The sequence below is a fragment of the Anser cygnoides genome, chromosome 12 (genome assembly GCF_040182565.1).
Source record: "Anser cygnoides isolate HZ-2024a breed goose chromosome 12, Taihu_goose_T2T_genome, whole genome shotgun sequence".
NCBI classification, from domain to species: domain Eukaryota; kingdom Metazoa; phylum Chordata; class Aves; order Anseriformes; family Anatidae; genus Anser; species Anser cygnoides.
Window position 1 is genome coordinate 6,126,737 of NC_089884.1, and position 15,163 is coordinate 6,141,899.

The following is a 15,163-nucleotide window of genomic DNA, read 5'->3' on the forward strand; positions in this document are numbered from 1 at the left end:
TGTTTTACTGGAACCAATGGAAAGATTTAAAAAGAATGGTTACACGCTAAAAAGCTCCAGTAAAAATCCCTGAATTTGTGTTGAATAAATCCTCTCTCTCCTGGGAGCAAGCGAAGTGGGGAGGGCAACACAGTTATCAGCCTCTGTGGTCAGGTCCAGGCTGCGCGTTTGGCTTGGTGATGGGCAAAAGGATGTTTTTGTGTGTGCACGAAGGAGCATGCCAAGAAGCAATGGGCAGCACCGGTGCTGCTCTGGATGGGAGCATGTGGTGATTTAGAGGGAGCCGAGCTCTTGCTGCTATGCAGAGCTGGCCCTCCCCTTGCACCTCTGGTCCTGGAGGTACCAGCCCGAGGGCATTGCCGTCCCCCGGTGCTGCTGGCATCTCCTCCAGCCACGGGGCAGGGGACCAAGGGTATCCCACCAGAACTGGGACACTTGGCAATCCTCGTTCTTGTGCAGACTGTGTGAAATGCACACCATTCCCCAGAGCTTACAGGCACAGTTACAAATGAAGTAAAGATGGCAGGAATGACATTCCCTTGCTAATTATAGTGCGTTCCCATCTGTATATTTGGTGTTATGTCACCAACTCCAGCCTGCTTTTTTTTCTAGCAGGGAAATACTGCTGCGGGTCGAAGCTCAGCACAAAAGGCTCCAGACCTCTAGTAATGTTATATTTACCTTGTTAATGAGGATGAAACATTCACCACCCTATTTTTAAGGGGTATTGGTTGGAAATCTGAGAGTGAGTTGGCTAAGGCTTTTTGGATAGCTCAACAGTCCACATTTAAAAAGCACTTGGGTGTGGATAAACCTCACAGAGTACAGTGGCTGCACATTTCATTGAACCCTGCCGGCTCCATGTGTGGTGGTGAAACTGTGAGCCTGGATCTGTCCCTCCCTTGTGGAGAAGGTGGGAAAGCAGCTATCCCTCACCACTGATCCTCCTCTCTTCTGTAGGCTTTTTGGGGCAGTGGATAATCTGGGAAGGGTTTGGTGAGCTGTAGGGTTTGTGCATCATCCTCCAGCCATTCCCCCCGAAAATACAAGACCAGAACCCACCCTTCTGGAGCACCCTGTGGGGTGTCTCTATTGAATCCTCTTGAGACTCTCACGACTCCTCCTCAAAGCCCAGACACAGTTCTGGAGTATACGTCCCTGTGTCTGCTGGTGGCATTTCCTGGCTCGAGGTATATTTTTGTTATTTAAGACCTTAAATTTGCTAATTTAAGGTGTCACCTGCCACTGCAGAAAGCCCCTCTGGAGGATCCCACAGGGCACTTTGCTCTTGCACATCGTACTTGTGAGCTGCACTGGTGAGCCTTGTGCTGGATAATATACGGCTGAGATTTTTAATTAGGGTAGAGATGGGAGCCTCCAAATCTCATATGATTAGAGAGTTCTCATAACTTTTACATTTATTATAAAGTCTAATTAGCATATTTCTTACTTTAATGTCTGTATTGCCCTGTAAGGTGTTGGAAATCCAAAAGTGAGAGAAGTTTGCTAAAACTTGAAAGCCAAAAAGTGAAAATAGACCAGAAACAGAAGTGAAAATGGACATTCCTAAATTAATCCACCAATGTGGCTAAAACGAAACATAGACAAAACAACAAAAACAACAACAACAGCAGGAATGATGACAAGGAAACTAAAATCCAAAACCTATCCACCTTCCTGATTGTAACTGAAGCAGGAGGAAAATAAAATAAATAATGTCATACAGTTTTGAGCCATGCCAAGTGCAGGCTCATGTGAGAAGGCAGAAGCACCTTACAAGGAGCATCTCTCAAGACTTGCACCTGTTTTTTTCCCTAGGCATAAAGTCTCTGTGCCTGGTGCAATAGAGCCACACTGCAGGGGTGCTCAGTGGGGCTTGTGTGGCAGTTGTTGAATGGTTTTAGGGGTAAGGAGCTGAAGCACGAAGGCCTCGGCGTCTGTTGAAGTCAAGGAGGATTTGTACCAGCAGAAATAGGCTTTGGTTTCTCGTCATGCAGGAAGCCGTTGGTGGAGTAGGAATTTAACAAGTTCACAACTTAACAAGTCCCAGCCTAGTGTCTGGACTACCAGAATAGATTTTTTTTTTTTCTCAAATACCCCCAAAATACAACTTGCTTTTGTCAAATTTCTGTCTCTCTATACCCAGTGTCAGCCTCAGCTTAACAATGAAAGTAGTCCCAGAAAACTTCTCACAAATAAGCAACCTATTCTCCCTGTTATGAAAGCAACCTCCTACTGTCTTGTATATTAATTCTATGCCCACAGGGGACTGTAGAGGTTAAATCTTCTCTGCCTGGCATGGTAATTTTCATTGCTTTCATTTTTTGGAAATTTCTCCAAGTTTCTGAAAGGCTTAGTGCAAGCTATGAAGGCTCCACCTCTTTCTTGGCCCTGTAACCCATGAGCAGTTCAGCTGAGGCGAGGGGATTTGAGTATAATGATTTGGAAAAGTTGTGAGTATAAATAGAAAGGAATTTGAGATGTTTTTCCCCTCTGTAATTCAACACTCAATAGCTTCCCCTTCCACCCAGCACATAAGGTGCTGTACCAAAACGGTGGAAAGAATTCATGGAGCTTCAGATCAAGGAAGTTCATAAGCCAGTAGGCTTCTCTCTTGCTTGCCCCCCTTTTTTTTTTTTTTTTTTTTTTTAATCTGATAATACCATCTCCCCTAGGGAAAAGCACAACCAGAGCCTGTGTGGAGGATCTTACAGATTTTCACCAGATTCCCTTGTCAGGAACATTTCCTCGTCTTTGCCCCAGCTGGTCAGGGCAGCCCTCAGGAGCCTGGAACGAGCACTCAGCCCAGGCTTTTCCCTTTCATTTTCCTCCGTTCTCTTCCTGGTAGCACGTACCACTAAAAACACACATTCAGTCTGCTCTGAGCTCGAACCTCAGCTTTCCTCCACCTTCCCCATCTGATGAGTGTACCATGGCTGCAGCACATCTCAGCCCCAGCACCATCAAGCCCTGGGACAGGCATCCCGAGCTCAGAGGCTGGAGCCGGGCAGCGTGGCAGCACCAGTCTTGCTCTGAGGTGCCCTTTGGGTTCCTTTCTTCTCCATTGTCATCTTTGCCTTCTTTTAATGTTTCTGCTTAAAACCTTACACACAAATACAATGTAAACCTTAAAGAACCTCACTTTCATAAATGTCAGCTCTTAGCAGTATCAGTGCAAACCCTCTGCAGCCCCTCTGGCTTCAGCACGGTGATGGGGCTCTGTTCTGCACTCTGCCCCCAAAGACTGATTGAAAGAAAGTCAAACCAGCCCCCCATGCAGCTCTGCAGTTGCACCTGACCCAGGCAAAGATGAAGGTCAATCACAGAATGTATTGGTGTGCTTTCATTGCCGGGCATTTGATGTATGGTTTCATTTCTGTCTCCGTTTCTTTGTGAACCGTGATATTAGGGCATGCAGATTTACAAATCAGGCCCCTGCAATATTGTTTAAAGAACCCTCAATGATTTCTGTAAAAACCTGAGTAAGTATTTGTTATATTTAGAGGCAATTCTGCTCATTGTCGCTTCATACAAGTAAGCTTTTCACTGACCTAGATTTTGCTATTCCATTTTCCATTTGCTATTCCACATTACATTGCATGGAAGCAAAGCCTTTTGTCTTTTCGTGCTCTCTTGCACTTGCTATTTCGTCCACCGGCCAAAAGCACACTCACTGGCCTGTGATGGCGCCACCAGCTTTGCTGTAAATGATCGTATCATTGAGGATCCTGGCTTCAAACTAGAACTAAAGGGCTGCTGTAGAATAACCCTTGGGCTGAACAGACCTGGAGGACTAGCCAGCAGCAGAAGAGCATGCAAAGGGAAAATGTTGACATGTTTTCCTGCAGTAGCAATTTGTGGAGAGAAAAGGAACGTGGGACAGAGTCAGAAACTGGCTTTCTTTCAGTTGAAAGGATTTGTCCTCTCCCTGGACATATATTACAACTATCACTAAAGACACTAAACTGCACCGTGGTTTTAATTCTGCTCTCGGTTTTAACATGTCATTAAAGAGATACCTGTATTGACAGGAAGAGTTGTAATGCTTTTGGGGAGTTATTATTATCGTATTACATAATGAGGGTGTTTATTGCTGTAGTGCCTTAGGGCCGAATTTATAAACATTGGGGATGGATTACATGAGTATTATGCTGCGCATAAGCATTTTGCTCCCTGCTCATGGTGAAATCCTGTGAACTGGACAATGTAAACAAATTAACATTATCAGGGAAAACTTGTTTTTTAAGTCAACTTTCCCTGAAGACTCTACTTGTCCAAAGGACACTTACCTTAATTCTAAATCTCTTGTGTCTCCACCATGCTCAAAAATGATTTTACTCACACATATTAACCCAAAACAATTCCTTTAAAAAAAGAAAAAAAAAAAGGAGGCATGTTTAAAAATGCATTTGATCCGACTAGCTAGCATATTTTTAAACACGGCAGTGTTATGTTTAACAGCGTGTTAGCATATGTCACTCCACTCGTTCCCACAGAGCGCTGACAAGAGTGCCCTCACTGCTCAGCAGAGTCCGTGGCAGGGACCAGTGCCCCTGCTCCGGCCCCTCCAAATTCAGCAGCCACTTTGCCCAGAGGAGCTGTGGATGCCCCATCCCTGGAGGTGTTCAAGGCCAGGCTGGATGGGGCTTTGGGCAACCTGGTCTGGTGGGAGGTGTCCCTGCCCATGGCAGGGTGTTAGAATTAGATTGGCTTTAAGGTCTCTTCCAGCCCAAGCCATTCTGGGATTCTGTGTTTCTATGGGTGGGGAAAGGGCAGAGGAGGTGGCTTAGCTGGGATGGAGCTGGAGAGGTTTCTGATGGTAGTGTTAGATCTGGACTGTGCTGCATTGAGTTAGTGGGGAGAATCGCGGAGGAGACGACAGACTGAGGCACACTGGGATGAGAAGCTGGGCATCTTCTGGCGTGACCCTGCTGGGGAGGCTGAAAGAGCCTCCTGGGCATTCACAGGGCTTTACGTTGCCATCCCCAAACCACCAGCCCAAACCAGTGCTGGCAGGGCTGGTGTCCCAGTGTCCCGCTGCTGCGGCTCCGTGGTGGGGCACCCCTGTCAGACAGACCCAGCCCTTCTGGCACCCCCCCCGGAGAGCCTGGCAACCTGCCCTTTTCTCTTGGTGGTGAGCAAAGGCATGAATGACTCCCACGTGTTCTGGGGCAGTGTCAGCAGGATCAATAGACATACCTAACATAGGCAGTGTCCCAAAATAGGTCCTGCGTCCTGCCAGCATCTTGCCCATGTCCTTAAGTTCCATGTCCTGGAGGCAAACACCTGACACCCCCGCGGGACACCAGAGTCTTTCCATTCACTTCAGCAGGTTCACAACTTCATTCTGCACGACAGTCCCACCAGTTCTAAAGGGACTGTCCACTGGGCACAGTTGCACTCTGCGAGTCAGAAGCTGTGCTTTGTATTTTTAGCATTTACCTAATGGTCCTCAGGGGAAAGCATACATTTTTCCCTTGCTCCAAGGGCATGGTCGGACATGTTGCTCTGCCTGTAGCTGCTCAGGGTCAAGTTGTTACAGGCCCTGGACCATTTTGGCCAGGTGCTGCACCTCCCTGCATCCAGGGCTATGGACAGAGAGGCGGATGCTCAGCTAATTTCTCTCTGGGAGGACAGCTCCCAGCCCTTTGCATGCAAACCATGAAGGAGCCCATCAAAACAAGCAGCTGGGGTGACGTGCTCCCTCCCTGGTGTGGGCTGAGGCACAATTTCATCCTCTGGGCTCAGAGAGAAGGTTTTGCTGCTGAACATAATTAACAGCATCTGAATTTGGTGCAGTGGGACCTAAACCATCCCTGACAGAGTGGGGTGATTGGCATTAGATCTTTTGATTTCTCCAGAGGCGTCATAATATTTTAAACTTATTATTAATTACAAATGTATTAATCTCTGAATAGTATTAACAGTATTTCCAAATATTATAATTTCATCCTATCTGAACCCACTGGGAAAAAAAGTCGCTTTGGATGAACTGAACAACTTTATAGACAGTGTGCTTTATAACCAGATGGATTTTCCCCAGTTAGTCCCATTTCTGTCTAATATTGGGGGAAGATTAAAGATATTGAATCAATGGCTGTAAAAGCTCGCATTAAAATTTTGCAGTAAATGAGAAGAGGAAAATTTCCTTAGAGGCATAAATTGTAGTAACTGGAATGCATGCAACTTATTTTTAGTATTATACTGACAGTCACCCTTGAAAGTCTTTTTTTTCCAAAATGTTTTCTTTTCTTGGATAGAAAAAAAAGAAAAATAAAATGACCTCTAATATTTTGAAATATACAACTAATTACAGTAGGGAGTGATCCTGATCCCACTGAAGTCAACTGCGGCATTCTTTATGACATTGCAGGATTGTGCTGCTATTAAGAAATAATAAGGAAATGAGATACTTTAAAGAGAGGGTTTCAAAATGAACTGGCTCTGTTGCCCCTTTTGTAAAAATACCTTAGAGCCACTTTTATCAAGTCAAAAGGTTCATTGAAAAGAGAGAAATTAAAAGATGCCGCTCATCGAGCCTGGCAAAACATGAAGTTCGCAATAAATATCTCCCGAATCCAATTATAACATTCAAATCAAGGAGAAAAAAAATCATGAAATATAATGAAAGCTTTCTTTCTACTGAAAAAGTACACTTCATGTGTCCAGACCTAAGGGAATTTCGAAGTCAGCATTATAGTGGGGAAAAAATGTAATGTAAATGAGAGTGAAATAATCAAATTTTTCTGGTGGAAATAAGTGCGGCTGTTTGATGTAATTTTGACACACAGCATAATTTCAGCATCAACACTGAAGTTTAAAGGATCAGTGTGTCTTCATGAGATTTATATACAGAAAAGCCGTTCAACGGGAAAATCTAAATCAGACTTCAGTATGCATATTGGGCCCCACTAAGATCGAAAGCCTTGCATTATATTAGTTGCAAATAGAAAGATAGAGATGACCCTTTTTCAGTAATTTCTAGGCACCCTTTCCACTTGAAAATCCAGCATGATTACGGTATATAAATCACAAGAAATGTGTGAATGTTTTCGTGCTCACAAAATCAAACATTTGTTTTATGCCTCTAACTCCAGCTAAACCATTTACAGATGCACACAGTTTTCTGCAGCGAGTTACACAAGGCTCATGTGCCCATGTTTATTGCAGATGTCATTTTTAAAATCACAGGGATATATTCCAAACAATTAAAACAATTAAAGCAGGGCATGTCTTTGGCATTTTACTAAATCTTGTAGCCTGCATGAAATACATTTGTAAATTTGGGTTCATTTCCAAATCAAGACAGATTCACACACCCTCACGGCCAGACCCAGCACGAGAACCAACAATTAAATGAAGCCTGAGATCCAGTCCAAAGGAGGCATACACTCAATTTAATTTTTAAATACCTTAATTAATAGTTTCAGTTAAAGCAAAGAAGTGAAAATGGATCAAACTATGTAAACATTGGTTAGAAAAATACACTCTCCAGCCAAAGCAGTGGAGAAGTGCTTTTAAGAAGAATGGTCTTTAAATTTAATTTAAACCTGGTTTTCTAACTTCGGTGAAAGCCCAGTTCAGACAAGGCTCAAGCCTCTTTTACGCCACATAGAATTACTGAGATTTGCTGAGAGTTTATTTATCCGAGGCTGTGTTTCACTCTGCAGTCATCATTTTCTCTCTGCTGTCAGCGTGTTGTTACCTTTCGGCAGCTCAGAATTCACTGAGAGCCTCAGTATGTTTTGAAGCTGAGTTTAATCGCCAATGGGAGCTGTACGAATGCTACAAAACATTGTTCACAAATATTTACCGGAATTTTGAAATGAATTGGGGGTAGACTCCGCTATTGCACTTCTCATGTTTGCTTTCTGCAAACATTCAGGTTCAAGTTCTTATTGACACGGCTGTGATGGATGGAAACCCTTACATAAGTCCCAAGGCCAGGAGCGTGCTTTGGTGCCGGAGCAATCGGGGAGGAGAAACAACACCACGTGCCTTATCCGGCCAGTGAGCGATCACAAGCAGCCCTCAAATAACGGAAGGAAACAATTCCTGATTTGTTGGCAGTTCCTGAGTTCCAGAGGGGCAAAATGACAAAATTCAGAAAACTTGCCTCTTTGTTCCGGAGAATGTCTATATACAGAGAACAGGGCTTTCCTTCCTCAAAAAGTATTCTTAGCAAAATTTTTGTTGGTTCTTAAGCCTAAGCTTAAATGAAACAAGATTAAAACCATTTGAAAGAGGTTGAGAATGTCATTTTTAAGAAAGCTTTTATTTATTGTGCAGTATATTTATGCAACTATATAAACTGTAGTTTGAAGTTCCTGCTTCAGTGAGGACAGTGAACTGGCTGCAAATTTCCTGCTTTACAGTTAACTTCCAAGATCTTAACTGTTTGGTTAAAACAGCTGACCTTTACCTTTGCTGTTGTTCTTTCTTGGTTTGTTTTAATCTGATTATGTTAATAAAAAAGTAGAACAATGAAGACAAATTGTAGGTGAGGAATATGGATATAGGGTCACATTACGTGTTACCATGCAGCACTTTAGGAAATTGTCTCTGACATCCACTCCATCGGCACTTCTTGCTGGTATGATAAACTTTGTGAGTTTGTGCCTAAATTTTGGCCTAGTTGTATCACATGAAGTCAGGTTTTGGGGAGGAAATCCACTGTTGGTGTCTTTTTGTGGAGTTCGTGACTGGTCACTGTGACACTGGTCATTGTTCCAGCCTCCCTGGTGCTTCCATTTAAAGGCCAACAAGCTCTGCATGAACATCTGCAGAACATCTGCAGAAACCACAAAATATATAAAAATCTTTACAATGAAGAACATTTTTTTTTCTGATAATATTCAGGGAAACCAAACAGCCATCCTTTATGTCAGAGCTGGAGCTAGCTAGCTAGCTAGACAAGATAGTTATTTAGCTAGCTAATTAGTTAGTTAGAGGCCCCTTTTCAGCAAGGTTTAAGGAACTGAGATGTGGTGTGGCAGGGGAATTTGGGTAGTCCTTGTGCTCCTTGTAGTGTATTGATGTGTATTGATTGTGATTCTCAGGAAACTCTAATGCTATGGAAGTCAAAGGTGACTCTCACTGACTGCAGCAGAGCTAGCATTTCTCTTTATATCCTCTTCAGACCATAACTATCTTTCACTGTTGTTAGTATATTCAGAAGAGATGCAAAAACACAATGGGAGATTACATCCTTTTCTTGGGAAACAAGCAAACATTTTGGGTTGTAGAAGGGCCCAGATGAACTGGTCTTCTGCAGCTTGTCTGTGAAGTTAGACGTGTCAAAGGGCTCTCTGCTAGGCAAAAGAAAGATGTAGGAGAGGATTTTATAAATTGCAGTTGGGCAATTAATGTTAACCATCAATATCAGAATGGCTTAGATTGCATGATTAACTAGTAAGAGTTTTGAGCTAGCTGGTAATTTTAGATTAAATAGCCAGGCAGCCAGTGACTTGAATATTGATGAATATCCTGTGTTTTATTAATATGCATTCTCTATAAATTAGAGGCTTAGTACACAAAGAAGAAACCTAATGCTCTTGCTATTTTTCATTGCCACAGGTAGAGCTGAATAATTCATAGCAATTAATTTATTTCACTGATTTAGCCTTTTTGTGTGCAGGGGGAGGGGGTGAGCACAAGTAGTCTGCAGGTAATTTTTTTCACATTTATTTATTATAAATAACTCACCAAATATATTTATATTAAATTGAAGAAAATGGGAGGAACTTGGGCAGAACTGTAAGCAATCCACCAGTCATTACAAGAAACCAAATGAATTTTAAATTGCAAAAAAGCACAGCTAATTGCAAATACCACCCAGTAAGGATCAGACTCCTGTTGATCTGTATTGATTGGTGCAATACTGGTTGCATTACATGTTTCTGCTCCTTATTTGATTGACTGTAATTCTCTAGGACTGAGATTTTCTTACAAATATGTTTATATGTGCAGAATTTTCCATCTGTAACTAGTCACTAACACATTTTAAATGGAATGAGTAAAATGCTGCTCTTTTTGAAAGCAAGGGAAGCTTTACCATTAACTTTGGAAGATCTAGGATTTCACGTTCTGATGAAAATGTTCCTGAAAATCCCTTTTGTGCAAATAGAGCAATAACACATCCAACACAAATTACATTTGGTATTTACACAAAGCTTCACAATATCCAAAGACATTTATTTATTTATTTATTTGGGGCAGGGGTGATGGTGCAGCTCTAAGTCTGAAATGTGAAATGTTGCAGCACAGAAATCGTTTGCCAAGCCTGCGACTCAGTGTGGCTGCACCCATGTTTCAGTATCACACCATCATACCAGAGCTGGTAATATTCAGAAACACATGAGGAGGAGGAGGAGGAGGCTGTATGATTGCTGCCTCTCCCTTTTGCTGATTCTTACAACACACTGTACAGCAGTGAGAGTTGCATAGCGTGCAATAAATCATTGCCTCATTACACTCCTTCTGTAGGTTTGTTTAGGGCACCTACTGTAGCACCAGCTCCAGAGGATTATTTGTTCTTCCCAGAAATTCCCCTCAGATATATACTTCTGTTTCGATTTGCAGAGGAAAAAAAATCTCCATGTCTTATTTTCAAAATAATTTCTTAATGCACATAGCAATTTACCTAAGAAAATAATTCTTTTATTAAATTTTATTAAATAATTCTAAGAACCACCTAAGAAAATAATTCAGGCAATGTCTGGAGATACTTTTAATTTGTAGGTAGATGATTTTGTCAAGAGGAGGCAAGAGGTTAAAGAAGGTTTTCATGTTTTTGTGACTTGCCAGCCTGAAGTATCAGCAAATGAAACATGCAGTCTTCCTTCACTCCTTTCTTTCTTCTTCTCTTCTCGCCTGCCTGCCTTTTCCTCTCTTTCCCTTCTTTCTCTCTTCTTTACACAGAATCTTCTGAGTCCTTGACTAACCAGATTTTGGTGATTTTTTCTCATCTGTAAAGGAAACCTAAGTATCTTCATTAAAAATAGTGTGAGGTCCTCATTCACTTCATATGCCTTTAGCTAACCCTAATCTACCACTTGTGCAGGAAAGCACCAGCCTGATAGAACAAAAATTGTTGACACCTGGTTTTGATTTAAATAGACACTCTTAAGAAAAAAAAAAAAAAAGCGTTCATTAGTTGTCCTAATTTACTGACAAGAAGCAGTATCATCTTTGCTGATTTTGAGAAAGCACTATTTATTTAGCATTGCACCAAACAATGCTGAAATAGTCCAGATTGTACCTGCAATGAATTTGAACGGCTGGAGCTGAGACTTTAGAAAGCAGGTGTGTACGCTGCAGTGAGGTTGGGTTTTGCTGCAGTGTGACAATGTGATCTAGGATCTGATCCAGACTCCTTGGAAATCAATGAAAATTCTACCCTTGACTTTAGTGGGCTTTGGATCCAGTTCCAGTTGTGGCAATAAAATGACTCTAATTGTGGGGGAAGAATATTCTGGCTTAAAAGATTCAGCATTTTGAATTGATAGTTTTGTTTGTTGACTTAATCTGAATGTTTTTCACCCGTGCCTTGCTCAGGTGTCCTCTCCTAGTCAGTGGTCCCTTGAAATGTGATAGATTTCTGTTTTGTGACCGCAGTGAAATTTTGTAGATATTCTGATGTGAAACTCAAAATCATTTAAAGTTTGCTCAAAATGTGACGTGTCTTCGCAAAGAGCTCCCTGAACTCTCTGAACCTTTCAGCAAAATTGGATGTGTTCAAAGGCATAATGAAACACAAAACTAAGTCCGTTTTGTGTAATCTGGGGTTTCATTTTGCATACTTGTGCTTCACTGAATCTCAGAGACCTAGATAAAATTTTTATTTGGTCTTAAACTCTTACAAAGGACTTAGGAATAGAAGATGTGCTGAAGGCAGGACCAGAAAAGACTTTTTCCAGCACCCTCTGCAACTTGAGCCCCCCATAAACATTTAGGACTCAGCAAGAATTGTACCCAACTCTATTTGAAGGTGGTACAATTGTGACCTTCTACATTGATTAAAAAAGTCACATTGATTGACATTGAAGGGAGCCACATCCACCCTTCTTCTGCCAAAAAGGCAGTGGCTGCAATGCGAAGCCTCAGGAGCGGGGCTTTGTTCCTCCAAGTACATGGAAAACATCCAAGGGTAACTGGATAATGCAGATAATGGGATAGGGTTTTTCCCCTCCTCTCCCTCAAATACCATATAGCTAGATATTAGGTGTCCAGAATCATGCCTTAGAAGACTTCTCTGACAGCAATTTAGAAGATGAAATAGCTAAGGAAATGAGCTTTTTTTATAGGTTACATAGGATGTTCAGTGGTTGAGAGTGTCAAAAAGGACTGGTAATTTTGACTCTGTAGGGAACTTGGATGGGGAGAGGGGGATGACTCTGCAAAGACTGGCATGAAGAGCCCAGTGGAAGGGATGGTGTTGAGGGGAGAGAATGTTATCCCTCTGGCAAACCCACCCCTGATGATTTTACATGCTATCACTTTGGTGTGTCTTGTTTGAGAAATGTTAAAAAGACACAATTTTCCAAAGATACACAATATCTTAACAATATCTGGCATCTTTAAAGCACCTTGGGTTGGCACTGAGAAATACTGGCACCAAAATTGCCACTTTTGAAAATCTAGGCCATTGAACCTGATATGAACTATCAGAAACCAGAGACAAGGAAGCATTTATGTTGGTGGATGTGTAGTGGCTTGAAAACTACAAATCAAAATAATTCACCCTTTTATGTGTAAATCTCTTTATCTTTGATATAGGAATTGAAAAGCTGTCTAGCTTCCTTGTAGCTTCCGTAAGTAAGCAGCATGCTACTGTACCCTCCAGAATGCTATTTAAGCATTATTTAAAGTGCAGACTTGTTAAGGTCAAGAAAGCTCATCTGTATGCTAAAACTGAACTGACCGAACCTTACACCTAAAGCCAGCAAACAAGGAGGTCTTGAGTTTCACCATTCCCTCCTGACAAGGGTACAGTGTGACAAATGGTGAAGCACCAGAAGATCAAAGCTCTTTTTCAGGGAGAACAATAAATTTGGAGACAGAAAGCCACCAAATCCTGGTGCAGGTGTCTGCTGCTTGAGAGCAGTCTTCCTCGAAGCTGATGCTGTCAGCCCGTTGTAAAGGGATGGGGCAGAAACTGCAAGCTGGCAAGAATAGCGTCAGGAAATTTTGGTTCTGCATGGTGAAAAGAAACTTTTCCATGCACACATGAAAGGACAATGTGATGTGTTTTGCTCATATTCCAGAGTCACTTGCTTCTGTCCGAGGGCCTTAATCCAGATCCTGTTGAAGTCAATAGCTGTCCTGTCTTTCTGAAGGATTATGCCCCTAAATAGCTACTTTAGGAAGTGTACTTTGCTTGGTGATAACACAAAGCAGAGGGTGGATGATTAACACCAATTAGGGTTATTTACGAGAACCTTGAAAACAATAGTCCATAAATCATTTGTCTTATCAACTGTAGTTCCTCCTGTGTAATTTGGTCATCAGTGGGCAAACTGTGGGTTTCAGTGTTCTTTAAGTAGAGCTCCAGCTGATGTTAGCTGCATATTGTGGAACTGTTGAAGGTACAATATGAACTCATAAAATAGCAGAGTGTTCAAAAACCCTTCTGGTAGTGTTCAGCATATTTATTTTATTAATCCCCTACAGTTTTTCCCCAGATATTTTAATGTATTCAGGGTTACTGGCAGTAGCGTTCCTCTCTTGCTCACACATAAGCGGTATCTGTACTAGCATTTGGTTTGAAGCAATAGTGTGGTTTTGCAGTAATCCCCTGGGACACTAGTCCAGCTTCAGAGCAGCTTTGGTGCAAACAGGAGACACAACAGGGAGCTCTCTTCAAAATCAAATCAGAACTTGGTGGGACATTCAGCTCTGATCCAAAGGGTGAGCCACACCACCATGAAGTTCTCCGGGGTGTATGTAACACTGCTTTGCAAGAGAAAGGCTGTCAAACCACTCAGAGCTCCCATGCCAACCCGGAGTGGAGCTTGTGCTACAAAGAGGATCAAATGCTTTATATGATGCTCTTTTTGTTGGTGTCTGGCAGTTCTTGCAGCTGCTGCTTCTCTTTCTTCCACCAAGACTTCTCCTGGCTCATTATCCTTTCTGTTTATTAACTATACCATCCTCTGTAGCTGTTCCTTCTTGTTGCTCTCCTTTCTTCTACATTATCACCTTTTGTGATCCCTTTTCCAATTTCCAACCTTAGTCTCCCAGAAGACCTGGAGTGGTGACGTCTGGACCCAGAGGAGATCACACTGCTTATAAATCTGCACCATGAGGAGGCCAAAAGTTTCTTCAGCAGCAGGAGGTAAGCCAGGACTGCTGGTGGGTATGAGGACCAGAGAACAATGCCACGTATGTTCACGAAGAAGAAGGTGGCGTTCTTGAGGACAGAGACTTTGGGGCAGCATCACAGTCCTCCACTGGAAGCTTGAAGAGATCTTCAGGTGGGAACACACCACCCAGCCGGCTGCTCGTTGGGTTTAGCCCATGGACCTCTGGGGTTTGCACGCCAGAGACTGAAATCTCTTGACTTTTCCTAAATTCCCTCTTTGTGGACTTCTGATGTGATAGGAATGGCACCAAAAATTCAATGTATCTGCTTTGCCATAACTTTTTCAGCCTGCTAACTTTCCCAGGACTGCATTCCATTCAAATTACTAGAACTTAATTACATGAGGTTTAATTTCAGTTGCTTGGCCAGCTTTAAAAATATATATTCAAATTTAAACCACAAGGGCAGAATTTGGGGAGCCTCTTTGTCCTTTCACTTTGTGTTAGTGTAAATGAAGAAACTATGCCTGTGAATCCCTGCTTTATTACACCTATCCCAAGTCAGCCCCGCTTCTGGTGAGACTTCCCAGACTCTCAGCAATGTAAGGGGGGGCATGAACTACCCCTTATGCTATATGCTTTTGAAACTGTGCAAACAAAAGATATTTGTCTCCTGCTTACACATTTTCTTGTAAATAAAACATGTTGAGACCAGATATGGAGTTACACTGACTTTACACCACATAAGAATTTGTATTGTCATTTTACATAGAAATGCTGTGCTGTCTGTATGTGTGTTGAGTAGATCGTGCAGTGTTTAATTACAACACAAAAGAACAGGGAAGGAGAACTGAAGGAAGGG

The 15,163-nt window shown here is 42.2% G+C and overlaps 1 protein-coding gene across 6 annotated transcripts in view; it reads left to right on the plus strand.

Moving 5' to 3' along the window:
• Positions 1-15,163, plus strand: part of MAF (MAF bZIP transcription factor) — a 188,887-nt gene that overhangs the window by 45,767 nt on the left and 127,957 nt on the right. For 3 of the 6 annotated variants that reach the window (XR_007165272.2, XM_048068883.2, XM_048068887.2), the window contains one exon: positions 14,234-15,017. The exons of 1 other annotated variant lie outside the window; for it this stretch is intronic. Coding sequence is in view for 1 of the 5 variants with exons in the window: in XM_048068887.2 (XP_047924844.1) it covers positions 14,234-14,258 (25 nt within the window). In the remaining 4 variants the exon portion in view is untranslated. Of the gene's footprint in view, positions 1-14,231; positions 15,018-15,163 lie in introns of those variants that run through there. 2 more of the 6 variants (XM_067004761.1, XM_067004762.1) reach the window with 1 other exon arrangement.